General features: G+C 45.2%; 1 protein-coding gene across 4 annotated transcripts in view; it reads left to right on the top strand.

Moving 5' to 3' along the window:
* Positions 1 to 12681, top strand: part of AMBRA1 (autophagy and beclin 1 regulator 1) — a 197615-nt gene that overhangs the window by 82381 nt on the left and 102553 nt on the right. For 2 of the 4 annotated variants that reach the window (XM_004619065.2, XM_004619063.2), the window contains 2 exons: positions 597 to 683; positions 5001 to 5180. In XM_004619065.2, coding sequence (XP_004619122.1) covers positions 597 to 683; positions 5001 to 5180 — 267 coding nt within the window. The remainder of the gene's footprint in view (positions 1 to 596; positions 684 to 5000; positions 5181 to 12681) is intronic. The other 2 variants (XM_004619064.2, XM_004619066.2) reach the window with 1 other exon arrangement.

The raw sequence follows: 12681 nt of genomic DNA, 5'->3' as shown, positions 1-12681 counted from the left end.
AGAAATATATGTGAAATGCTTGCTATTTTGCCTGGCACTGGGGGTGGGCTCAGTAAATGTGTATCAATTTTTATGATCAGTGAATTTATGATCGGGCTAGTTATATAAGCGAAACTTTTGTCACTTGTTAAGAGAGCCGGAGGAGTCCTCTATTCCTCAAAAAAGGGTGTGGGCAGAGCAGAATGCTGTAGGGATGTGGGATAGGATGACATGGAGAAGCCGAATACTAAGGCAGTGTCGGCATTTGATCATCTCTGAATGTGCCTAAATCTCCCTTCCGGTGTCGGTCCTGACCTCATGTTTATTTGCTGGCGTTGCTGCAGACAGGAATACTGTAGCCCTTGTTCATGTCCTCCTGAAGAACAGTTGCTCATAAGCACTGCAGTGGCCACCGCCATCGCCGTCGCAGGAGCTCCGAGGCCTCTTCACTCCTTTGGAGTACTTAGTCTGCAGAAAGAGTGTGGCCCCAGATAACAGTTGTTGGCTAGCTGCAAGGGGGCTGGTATTCAGATCTCCCCCCCATTTTTTTTTCCATATGAATGACCTCTGAGTTGGTAATTGACAGGGATTATTGCCGTTTTTTTAATCTCTGCTAGGAGGCTGCTGGAGTCTTCCCTCATTTCATTATCCCGTTATGATGGAGCAGGATCCAGAGAGCACCCAATATACCCAGACCCCGCGAGGTAAGGCCAAAGTGAGAAATGGCACTAGGTGGGGGGAGGGGCTGCCCGTGGGGTCTCCATGCTGGTGGGAACCCCAGACGTGCCTCTCCAGGCCTGGTGCTCTTGGCTTTTCAGCTATAGTTTTGAGACAGATGGTTTCAGGTGATAGGGAGGTGTTGCAGGTAAGTGAACAGATCTCTGGTGGCAGAGGGTTATGACGGAGCTCTTCCCTTTGGGGTTCGTTTTTGTAATTGGGATTCCAGAGTAGGGATTCGAGGAAAGCCCTGGCAGAATTGTGAGATAGGCCTTCCCTGCTGAGCAGAGGCAGTCGCCATTCATGACAGCCAGAAGAAAAAGGCAGCTTTTAAACAAAACAAAACAAAAACCCTCTGCTTGAAATCTCCAAAGACAGCTAATGCTCATTCAGGATTGTTGAAATTTGAAGGCTACCTGAAGGATGAGATGACTGATAAAAGGGTAACGATAAAAAATAAGGTTGTGTTTCATTAAAGTGTTTGCCATATACCGATGAGAACACATTTGAAAAGTTCTTGAAGAGATTCGAAATAAGTCAGGTGACTTCAAGGCCTATCTTTCCTTGATACTGGCGGTCATGGATCAGGATAGGGTTGATGTCAATCCATACTATTTATCTGAGGAGAGCCGCCTGATTGGAGTGTTGCAATTGGACTTAAGAATTTTGTGAATGTTCTCAAATGGTGGTTACCTGTAGAAGACTAAGCAGTGGCATAGCACGTTGTGGGGCTTTGTCCGGAGAGAAGGGGGAGTCATAACCTACCAGATGGGCTGGCAGGTCAGTGACATAGGTTAGAACAAGCCAAGTGAGCTGTGCTAGATTAAATTCTAGATTAATAATTTTAAGTCTGAAAAATAAAAACCAAAACCCGTAGGCCAGGTTGATTTCAGAGCTATTGAAGGATTTTGTTATTGCCACAGTTGTGTGATGCGACCCCTGTACATTTTTTCTGAGATAGGAGTGGAAGTTTGTGTTAATCTCGAATCACAGTTTCAAGTTACAAGCCCAATAAAAGGATATTTCTCACATAATTCATATACTTTGAAAACCTGAGAACGAGAATGTCTTGCTGTAAAGCGGTTTCTTTTAGAACAGCAGTGTTTCATCCCTATAGTTTTTAACCTGACCATGTTCAACAGTCTTTCTTAAAGGCAGTTATTTATTCTCCTTTTATGTAATAAATCTCTTATTTATTTCTGCTTATATCTATTTATCAAAGAGTGTGTCATGTTTTCTGGCATTGGTCTTTTTTGCATTTTCCTTTTGAACACATTTTATGTTTTAGGGGAAAGGGAAGGTAGTCTTCTTTGGAGAAATGCGTGGATTTATTATAATATTTAAATTATTCTCTTATACTGCTTTACAGTTTGATACTTGTTCAATTCTTCAGCTAGAGGATGATGAGGATGACAGTTGCCTCATTTTTAGTTGCTTTGTTCTTTTCAAATTCTTACACTTTACCTGACATAGTATGTATATGTCAGATCCTTTGTGAGACAATGCCTCAACATTAGGATACCTAACTTCCCTCTGATTGCCTTAAAGAAATGCACTTGCATTTTAAAACTGTGCCTCTAATTCTCCTTCTTCTTGAGGAAAAAAAAAAAAAAAGGTCATTGATGCATAGTTTTGTAGATTAGGACAATTCCTGTCCTACAGTGAGATAGAACTTTGAGGTTGCTAATTACTGAAACTGTGCCCCTATTTAAACAAGTGTCACCCTTAATATGGTCAGCATTGTTCTTCTTACCTCTAACCATCATTGTATTATAATTTTCTATTAATTGGGGTAGGCTGTCAGCAACTGAGAATTACTTTCAGAATCAGTTTCCCCACAAAAAGAATCTGCATTCTCTTCTTGAAACTTTCGTTATGTTCTTATGTTATATTCTGACTTTAGAATTTAACTAACAGTTCTAGATTTCTGCTGGAAGATTTTTTTTTAATATGTGGTAACTATAGGAATGGCCTAAGGGTACTAAGTTCTGTTGGTACAAAATTTATGATTCTAAAATTCATCCCTGCAAAAATGGTTTGAAATGGGCCCAAACAGATGATAAAAGTCCCACAGGCTGATACTTTCAAGACCTGGTTCTTGTATTCTAAACGACGGCCAAGACAGCTCTGCTTCCCTGTGCTCATATGCTATAGAAAAAGTTTAGGGGCCAGTGCAAGAGCAGTAATACAGCGAGTAGGGCACTTGCCTTGCTCGAGACTGACCCAGGTTTGAGCTCCAGTACCGCCATGCGGAATTTCCAAGTGCAGAGCCAGGAGTAACTCCTGAGAACTGCCTGGTGTGACCCAAAAACAAAAATTGAAGGACTGGAGCCATCATACGTTGGATAGGACCCTTGTCTTGCACCTGTTTTATACAGATTCGATTCCGGGCACCCATTTGTTCCCCTGAGCTGCCAGGAGTGATTCCCTGAGTGTAGAACCAGGAATAAGCTCTGAGCACTGCTGGGTGTGGCCCAATCCCTCCCTCCCCCAAAAAGAAGAAGTAAAAGAGAAAGTTTGAATTCAGGCATGCCCAATGCAACATTTGTCCCAAAACACAAAGTTTCTGACTGAGTCCCCAAGATAGACAGTTTTTGGGAATGGCACCACTTTTGATGATGAGCATTTCAGAGGCAGTCTCAGTTCTATCACAAGTATCTCTTTTGGCCTTAGTTGACTTATCAGGCATTTGCCCAAAGACTTTGGTTAAGGGTAACCGGGTTAGGCAGCAAGAGGTTGTAAATTCCTTTCCCACCATTTGAATACAATACTCGACTTTCATTCTCAATCAGTTTTTCCAGATATCCATTATAAAAGTACAAAAGATCACTGTGTTTTTCTCTGTTATATTCAAACACGGAAGTTAAGGTTCCAATGAATCTTCATTGGGATGTCCAGGTGTCTGTTTAGTGGGTTGTTTTTTTTTTAATAGCTACACAGTGGTTATTAAACTCTGTGTGTGTGTGTGTATGTGTGTCTGTCTGTGTCTGTCTGTCTGTGTATGATATCATTTCTTTAATTTGTTGATTAAAGTTGGGATGTTTCTCATTTTGTTTTTTGCTGAAGCTACATGGTGCAAATGAACTTCATATATGCATGTCTTCACCTCCTGTGTGTTTTTGGAGGCTATAATTCCCAGTGGGATTGAATAGTCAAAGTCTATGCTTCACAATGGCAGGTTTTAAGTCTGCAAAGTTTTTATAAATAATGCTACCCTGTAAAACTTTTCTGTTGCTGTTATTCACTCACTTTCTTAGTTTTCAGCCTAAAATCATACAATAGTGTTGTAGGACATGGAGGAAAAACTTGAGAAAGAAGGGAATGGCGAATCATATGGGATACTACATGTTTTCAGGGGATATCAAGACGAATCTAGTTTAGACTAAGTCATTTCATAAGAATAGTCCTCAGTGGGCTAGAGCATCTGCTTTGCATGCAGGAGACCTGGGCTTTAATTCCCGGCACCACATGATGTCCCAAGCACCCCCAAAAAAACCAAGTTAGGAGTAGCACTTGGATATCTCTGGGTGTGGGCCCCTGCCCACCCTCAAAGAAAAACTCATCCTAGTAGGAGCAAAGCTAAGGAATGACCTTCACCTTCTAGATACCTCAGTACCCAGATCTGATGCTCTTAAAGTGATTGAAACCCCCTTTTCTCCCACTGTTAGAGTTTTCTCTTTTCCCAGTTATATTTTACTCAGTCTTTATCCTTAGTATTTTCTCTAACTTATAAATGTTTATAAGCAATCTGGAAGGGAGCGAGAGATAAGAGACTCAGAGAGGTCATTCACAGGAGCAGGGCCACACCTGGGGCACTGTGCATTTGTGGTCAAAAAGGTGTCCCTATGAAGATGAAGCTGGCTGCTGCCTTCCCTAACCAGGTCTCCCATCTTCTGCCTTGTTTTCTCTACTGTTAGATGGGGAGGGAAAAAAAAGATGACTCATAGGTGACCACTGCGATCTCTATCGTTTCTTACATTCTGGATATGGGCGACAGGGGGAAAGCTGAGTAGAGCACCCCAGGAAGGAGAGAACCACTTCTCTTCCTCTTTCCTGGGAGGGGCAGCTGTTGATCAGGGGATGACTGATTCAACAGCCTCTTTGCCTTCCCTCAGAGCAGAGCCTGGGGAGTCGGATAAGCATATTGTGCAGCATAAACTGCCTGGTGAGTTAAATGCCCTTTATTCCTCATGTCTCCAGAGTTTGCCTCAGCAGGGAGACACCATGGGCGAGCTGGATCTACTCTTCCCCAGTGTTGCCCATATTCGTACTAGTGTGTGTTTGTCCATCTGTGTTTCTCTCAGATTGTCTCCTGCTGCATACTACGCCCAGAGGATGATCCAGTATCTCTCGCGCAGAGACAGCATCCGCCAGCGCTCCATGCGCTACCAGCAGAACCGGCTCCGGTCTTCCACCTCCTCCTCTTCCTCAGACAACCAAGGTCCATCCGTAGAGGGAGCCGACTTGGAATTTGAGGACTTTGAGTAAGTACCCACCAGTCTGCCGCCTTCCCTTGCTCTCCTCCCAGACTTATCTTCCAAGTTGGCCACTGTCTGAGCAGCAGTGGTGAATATGATGGGGCGAGGGAGGGAGGACACTCCCACTTCTGGCACTGGCACCGCTGACTCACACTGGCACCTGTGGATGACTCCCTGGGCCCAGGCCAGCCACCCTGCATACTGCATTCTCCTGTGTTGCCCTGTGGCACAGGCAGTGGCAGGGAATGCCGCTCCCTCCCTCTGGGCACTGTCTTCACTGCACGGAGTCAGGTGGTCTGGTATGTTTTATTTATTTATTTATTATTATTATTATTATTATTTTGTTTGGACTGGAGTGATAGCACAGCGGGTAGGGCATCTGCCTTGTGCGCAGACGACCCAGGTTTGTTTCTTCTGTCCCTCTTGGGGAGCCTGGCAAACTACCGACAGTATCCTGCCCGCATGGCAGAGCCTGGCAAACTATCCGTGGCGTATTCGATATGCCAAAAACAGTAACAAAATTCTCAGAATGGAGACGTTACTGGTGCCCACTTGAGCAAATTGATGTACAATGGGATGACAGTGCTACAGTGCTCTTATTTTGTTTATCCTTTAACAGTAGGGAGAGCCATTGCAGAGAAAATCCTGAGGTTGCTCTCAAAGTCCGAGTCTCTCAGCACCCTCGCTCCAAGTGCTGCTCGGAGTTTGGGAGGCCCGACCTCAGCCTCTAACGCATCCACACCCCGCACAGTCAGAGCCCACTGAGCGTTTCCTGTCAGATCTGTATGGGCTGAGAGGCTTGCGAGGGTTGGGAGGACTGGGTGAGAATGGGGTGAACTAAAGGAGCCCGCCAGCTCTATGCGCCAGAATTCCAAGCTGCCTGCCTTGACCCAGAGCTTTGCATTCTCTGACCTGATGTACATGACCTTTCTAGCTGTCTTTGTGTTTCCTGTCATCTCAGAACAGAGCCTTCCTGGGTGGCATCAGATTGGACATCTGGCCCCTGTTTTGACGTGTATATTTTGTTATTCTCAGACCTTTAAAGCAAGAGTTGTTGATGGGAAGTTAAACATCTCTCTCTCTCTCTCTCTCTCTCTCTCTCTCTCTCTTTTTCTTTTGCTGGCAGTATTGAAACAGGACAGCTTGTCCAGGATCTTTCATTTTTCTCTTCCTTCACTTACTTGGATGTAGCCTGGTCAGGACTGAGTTCTTGCCTCCCTCAGCCGCTCTCCCTGCCTTGAACTGAAGGGATCTTTTGTTCTCCACGAGCCACCCTGCAGAAGAGCATGATAACTTAATGCGTTTGCAAAATCCCTTTTTCAGAGAGGACTGAGAGGGCGGGAACAACCTTTGTACCAATTTGCCTTCCTGGTGCAATCCTTAAATACACAAGCAGTTGCGTACTTGGAAGCTGTGGGAAGACTAAATGGGAGGTTCATTCCTCAATGTCTGAGGAAGATGTAAATGTGAAAGGAATGCAGGGATATCCTGAAGTTGCTGTGGTATGACAAGTGGAGCTAGGGTGGCAGTGCTGTCACTCACTAGGGGCGCAGAACCCCGACAACGTCTCATCGGGCAGCCTCTGCCCTTTGTCCACTCAGGAAAGGTGCATTGGCTGCGAAGGCAAAGTGACTCTGTCTCCTTAGCCAGCCAGACCCCTGTTGTGAATTCTGCTCCCCTGTAGAGAGAATTACTTTTCCAGCTCCGAGGTCGTTAGGGAAGGAAGTTGCAGTGGACATCCCAAGTGCTGCAAGGCCAGCCCTCCCGAGCACTGGGGAGGGCCGTGTTAGCTCCGAGCAGTGGAGCTACATGGGCTTCTGCCTTTGAGCTGTGTCTTGCCTCGTGACTTGTCCTTCACAATGGAGTTCTGGGTTAGTTTAAAATGTTCTGTTCTCATCTTACCTTCTCTTTCTTCTGCTACCACCTCCTCCCTTTCCCCGTCCTTCCCCCTCGGTTTTCTTATGTCAGACTGCCTCCTCCCTGTGCTCCCCACAGCCCACCTGTGCTCTCACTCCCCGCGGCTTCAGCACGACCTGAATTTACACTGTGTCTTCACCTTCCGTGCACTGACTTGCCGCCCATTTCTCCTATGGGGTCCTGTGTGGCTCCCCAGTTAGCAACAATAGGCTGGTTTCTCTGATGGCCCTTCTGAAAGGCCCTCCCTGGGTGTTTGCCTTTCTTTGGGGTTGATGCAGACTGTAATCTTGTTTTTAATAGCAGCTGGGGATTAGTCACCTCCATGTTAGTAGTCTAGGTCTTCTAGTGAAGGGTGTTGCTGGCTGTTGGATGCAGAGTTACCCTCTGCTGATTGTTTCTCTGCCTCCTTGCCTCCCCCCCTACTCCCACGCGCAATTGAGTGCTGTTTATGGTTACTCCTCTTAATTTCTGGGTGGTCAGAGGAGGGAAAAGAGGGAGAAATCAGGGACTCTTATCAGTTTGTTTTTACTTCTCTGCCCTTGCTCTTTTCCTTAGTGCTGGTAAGAGAAAGAGAGTTAATGACTTGTATACTCTCTCAAGTAGAGAAGCTGGTGAGATAGGACCTGAAATCCTAACACTTAGGGTACCATTAAGAGAGACTATCCCTCGCCCTCCCCTCACACCCATACTCCTGGCTCTGCCATCCCACTTCATATTCCTTTCCTCTGCTAAATCATACATCATTTTGCTTGGTCTGACCTGGGGACTAGAGTCCCCAGAATACGAAAGGAACCATTACCCAAATTTTATCTTTTTCTCTTCCATCATCGATCGGATGAAAGGCATGAGCTGTAATAGTATTTTTTATCTGTAAACCGGCTTATAATATACAAAACATGTCCAAATCCAAATATATTATAAACTTTTATAATATAGAAAAAACTCATATAATGAGATCATTATTTTTGTGTGTGTGTGTGTGGTGTTACTTTTCTGAATGGGAATACCGAAACTTGACCGAAATTGTACATGTCTAAATTAGAGAATAGGAACACAAATGTTTAGTGCCTGACTTTTATTAGCCTGAAGATTTAAAAATCTTTTTAAAATGATGTAAACAACATCTGAGCCCATGCTCTCTGAGCTTGCCGGGGAGCAGGACTATCTAGATTTATTTCTAGGCTGGCTAGCTGGGAAGGCTGGTCACCGTGGGTTCAATGTTCTGTTCTTTGTGGTCTTTGTGGATTAATGACCAGCTTCCTTGTCAGGCCCTGTCTCCCACAGAATATCTCTGTCTGCGGGAGGGGTGGACTGCCAGGCCTCGTGTTTATCAGCCTGCACAGGCAGGACCCCTGGAAACTACTGACAGCAGGTCTATCCTGAAGTCTTCAAAACCTGCCTTTTCATAAAGATGCTTGTGAGCAGGGTGAAGGCGTGGGTGCCCCTCACTTTACTGTCTACCTGATTTTGAGCCCAGACCACGTGCTAGACTGGAGATAGCAAATTAGCTCAAGGTAAATTTCCGTTGTCATGTTCACCATGCTTTTGGAAAGGGGAACAGTGGCTTAGATGGTGTGTTTGTCCCAGTGGCTGCCAAGGCCTATAAATGAGGTATTTTGTTTCTCTCTCTCTCTCTCTCTCTCTCTCTCTCTCTCTCTCTTTCTTTCTTTCTTTCTTTCTTTCTTTCTTTCTTTCTTTCTTTCTTTCTTTCTTCCTGTTGTTTTGCTGTCTTTGCTTCCATCCTCAAAAATGGGAATAAAAGTCTCTTATTCTGAATGTAATTATAATGTCAGAATAACCCCCAGATTGTTTGCCTGTCTCCTCTGAGGCTGGTTGGCCTTCCAGGGCAAAGGATAGTGTAAGCTAGAGTCTCTCCAAATGAGAGAAGCTTTAGATTCCATCAGTCACACGTATCACATATCTCCAGCATACACATCACCCACTGGGTATTACATTTAACAGCTTATGGGGTTGCTGGCCCAGAGGAAAACAAGCCTTTTGTTCACAATCTTATAACCCTGGACTCTACTTTGGAAAAATATCTCAGGATTTTTGTCTTTTGCCTTAAGATAAAGTCTCTTTAGACAATTACACTTAATTTCCTTAACTTATAAAATTCTGTTTGGTTGCATTTGGGTTCCATTTATCCAGAAATCCATATTATAACAAAATATGTTAAGTTCATTTTTTGTGTTTTGTTGTGTTGGGACTAGAAGTGATAGTACAGTGGGTATGGCACATACTTTGCATATGACTAACCCATGGTTTGGTCCCCTGAACCCACCAGATATGATCCCTGAACACAAGAGTATCTCATTTCTGGGTGTGCTCTGATTGTTGAGCTTGCCACAATACATTCTAGCAGGACCACATGTACAGGGGAACCGCCCATAGAAAGAACTGCTTCTTTCTTGGACTCCATTGCAAGACATCTTCTGACAAGGAGGTCCTTCAAAGGTCTTCCTGCTGCATAGTGCAGCTGGCAAGAGCTCTGAATGCTGGTGCCAAGTCTTACCACCTGATTAAGGCGTAGGGCACAGTGCTTGCTTCAGAATTTAATAGTCTTCATCTGCCCCTCTCCCATAATTGAAGTTGAGCCAACTCTAGCCAAATAAATATCTGCTTCTATTTCTTTGTGCTGGGGCAGGAGAGCATGCAGTGCTGGGGATGAAACTCAGGATCTGGCACTCTACCTGCCACTCGAGCTCCTTTCTCGGCCCTGTATCGCTCTTATCATCTCTATAGGTGAATCCTGACAGCTTTTGGAGACTTAACTTGCTTTGAGTTCTTGCTGGACACTCTAATAGTGTGCTGCTATCTACAAATCATTGTCACACATGCTCCGCTTGGCTTCCTGTGCCTGCAATTTCTAGGGCTTCCATAGGAGTCAATACCACTTACAACAAATAGAAACTGAGTAGCCAGAGCTGAGATGTGTAACCTCAGAGGGAATGCTATGTGCTTCTCTCTGAAGCGGAGTTGCCTTTGTCTCTTTCTTTGACTTACAAACCAAATATATTTTTAAGTGTGTGAAAAAAAAATAATAGGGGTCCAAGCTGATAGGGCATATGCCTTCTACCAGGTTTCATCCCATGGCACTCCATATTGTCCTCAAGCCCACCAGGAGTGATCCCTGAGTGCAGAGCCACAAGTAAGCCCTAAGTACTGCGAGGTATGGCCCAAAAGCAAGCAAAAAATTAAAAACAAAAAAAGACTCTTTGCTATTAGAAGTGCCAGAGAAGCTTTAAGGAAACATCCTGCAGTCATTCTTTCCAGAACAGAGCCTGCTGGAGCAGTCAGTAATCGGGAAAATAGTCCATTTATTGAGTTGGCAGCATTATACAGAGATGATTCTTGGGGTTAGAGAGAGAGTTCAAGTTTAAATAAATGAGCACATGCTTTGCATTTAGGCCCAGGTTCCCAGCACCACATGGTCTCCCAAACACCTCAGGGAATAATCATTGACCAGGGAGCCAGGAGTAGCCTATGAGCATCTTGGAGTGTGCCCCCTGCCCCAACAAATAGTTCTTAAAGTGGAGTGAGTTTTAAAAAAGTTTCGTTCATTTTTCTAATCTAAAATAACTTCACCCTCTTAATTTTTGTAGTGATTGATTGTTTTTACAAGGTAGGCTTATAAAAGAGAGTATATCTTGTGCTAGAAAGTTGGCTTATAGGGCTGCGCTTTTGCTTGCAGGAGCCCCAGGTTAGATTCCTGGCATCTCATGGTCCCTTGAGCATTGCCTGCAGCCACCCCCACAGATTTGGGAGTATCCCCCGAGCACTACTTAGGGTAGATCTAGTTCCTCCACCCCCACCCTGCACTCCAAAACAGCACACAAACAAAAAAGTATGTCTTAAAAATAGAGCCAGGGCAGGAGAGTTAGCAAAGCAGGCAAGGCTCTGCCTCACCATGAGTGATCTTAGAGTCCAGAGACCAGAGTAAGCCCTAGGCACTGCCTGATGTAGCTGTAACAAAACAGAACAAAAATAGGGCCTTTGGATTTGGGTAGGAGTACAGAGGATAAGGCACTTTCCTTTTCTTGCACTAGGGTTCAGTCCCCTATAGCCCATCAGGAGTGATCTGAATGCAGAGCCAGGAATAAACTCTGAGCAATGATGAGTGTGGATTCCTCCCCACCCCACCCTCCCCCAAAAAAAGGAAGAAAAAGAGAGAAGAGGGAATGCTTTCCCTAATTATATTCTAGAGAAAGGGAACGATAGCACAGCAGGTAGGGCGTTTGCCTTGCACATGACTTACCCAGGTTCGATTCCTCCATCCCTCTTGGAGAGCCTGGCAGGCTACCGAGAGTATCCCGCCTGCATGGTAGAGCCTGGCAAGCTACCCATGGCGTATTTAATATGCCAAAAACGTATCCTCACAATCGAGATGTTACTGGTGCCTGCTCAAGCAAATTGATGAGCAATGGGATGACAGTGATGATGATGACATTAAAAACAAAATCAACCACCACAAAGATACGGGGAATGCAGCTCAGAGGCAGAGCATGTGCCTTGTGTATGTGTAGAGTTCTCGGTTCAATTCCTGTCACCACATGAGGTAGCATCAACAACAAACCTGTCATGGAAAATTTTAGGAATTCCCTTGTTGCTAAGTCTGGGTAGACTGTAGAGTCCAGGCTATGTGACAGATGAGGAGCCCAAGCATTGGGGCACCTCTGTTCAAGAGGCTTGTGTGTCTACAGAGGACATGGACCTACTCATGGCAGTGAGAGGGAGTCACTGACGGGTGTTATGCTGTGGGATAACAGGATCCGCTTTTGACACAAATATTCTAAAGATAGTCTGTAATAAAGTGCCACTAGAGGAGGAGACAGCATTACTTACAGGCAATGTTTCAGGAGATGTGAGGGGGCTTGATCGAGTTCAGCTCAGTCTGAAACCTGCATAGGACTTGGATGAATTGTGCTGGAGGGGAGGGTCTGGAAGGAGATTGCCAGTAAAGGAAGAGCTTATGCAGAAATCCGGGCAGAAGACTTATGAGGTTTATCGAAGGACACATACGCACACAGTGGGTGTGCATGCACAAACCAGTCGGTGGGGAGGGGGAAGAGAGTCGAGAGATCTGAACATGGAGATTCTGGGATGCCTGACTGAGTAGATTTTTTTGTTTTTCCTTCTTTGTTTCTGTTTTGTTTCGGGGCCACACCTGGTGGTGCTCAGGGGTTATTCTGGTGGGCTCAGGGAACTGAATGGGATGCCAGGCATCAAAACGGGTCAGATGTGTGCAAGGCAAGCATCCTTCCCACTGTACTATATCTCCAGTCTCAGGCTGAGAAGTTTTGACTTAATTTTTATCTGGGAACCAGCCATTTTTCAGGCTTAGATGCATTTTAGCAATTAACTCCAACAGCGTCACTTTGGCCTAAAGTGGTGAGTGTATCACTGCAGAAAAACTTAGGTAGAAAGCAGTGGGTGTTGGGCCAGAGAGATAGAATAGAGTAAGTAGGCTGCTTACCTCAGACATGGCCAACCAGGATTTGATCCTCAGCACAGGGCCACCCTGAGCACAGAGCCAGGAGCCCTGGGCACTGCCAGGTGTCCCAAAAATGTGAGTATGTGTGTGGAGGGC

Source organism: Sorex araneus, chromosome 6 (assembly GCF_027595985.1).
Source record: "Sorex araneus isolate mSorAra2 chromosome 6, mSorAra2.pri, whole genome shotgun sequence".
NCBI classification, from domain to species: domain Eukaryota; kingdom Metazoa; phylum Chordata; class Mammalia; order Eulipotyphla; family Soricidae; genus Sorex; species Sorex araneus.
The sequence above is the reverse complement of the archived record's forward strand: the minus strand, read 5'-3'. Positions and strand labels throughout refer to the sequence as shown.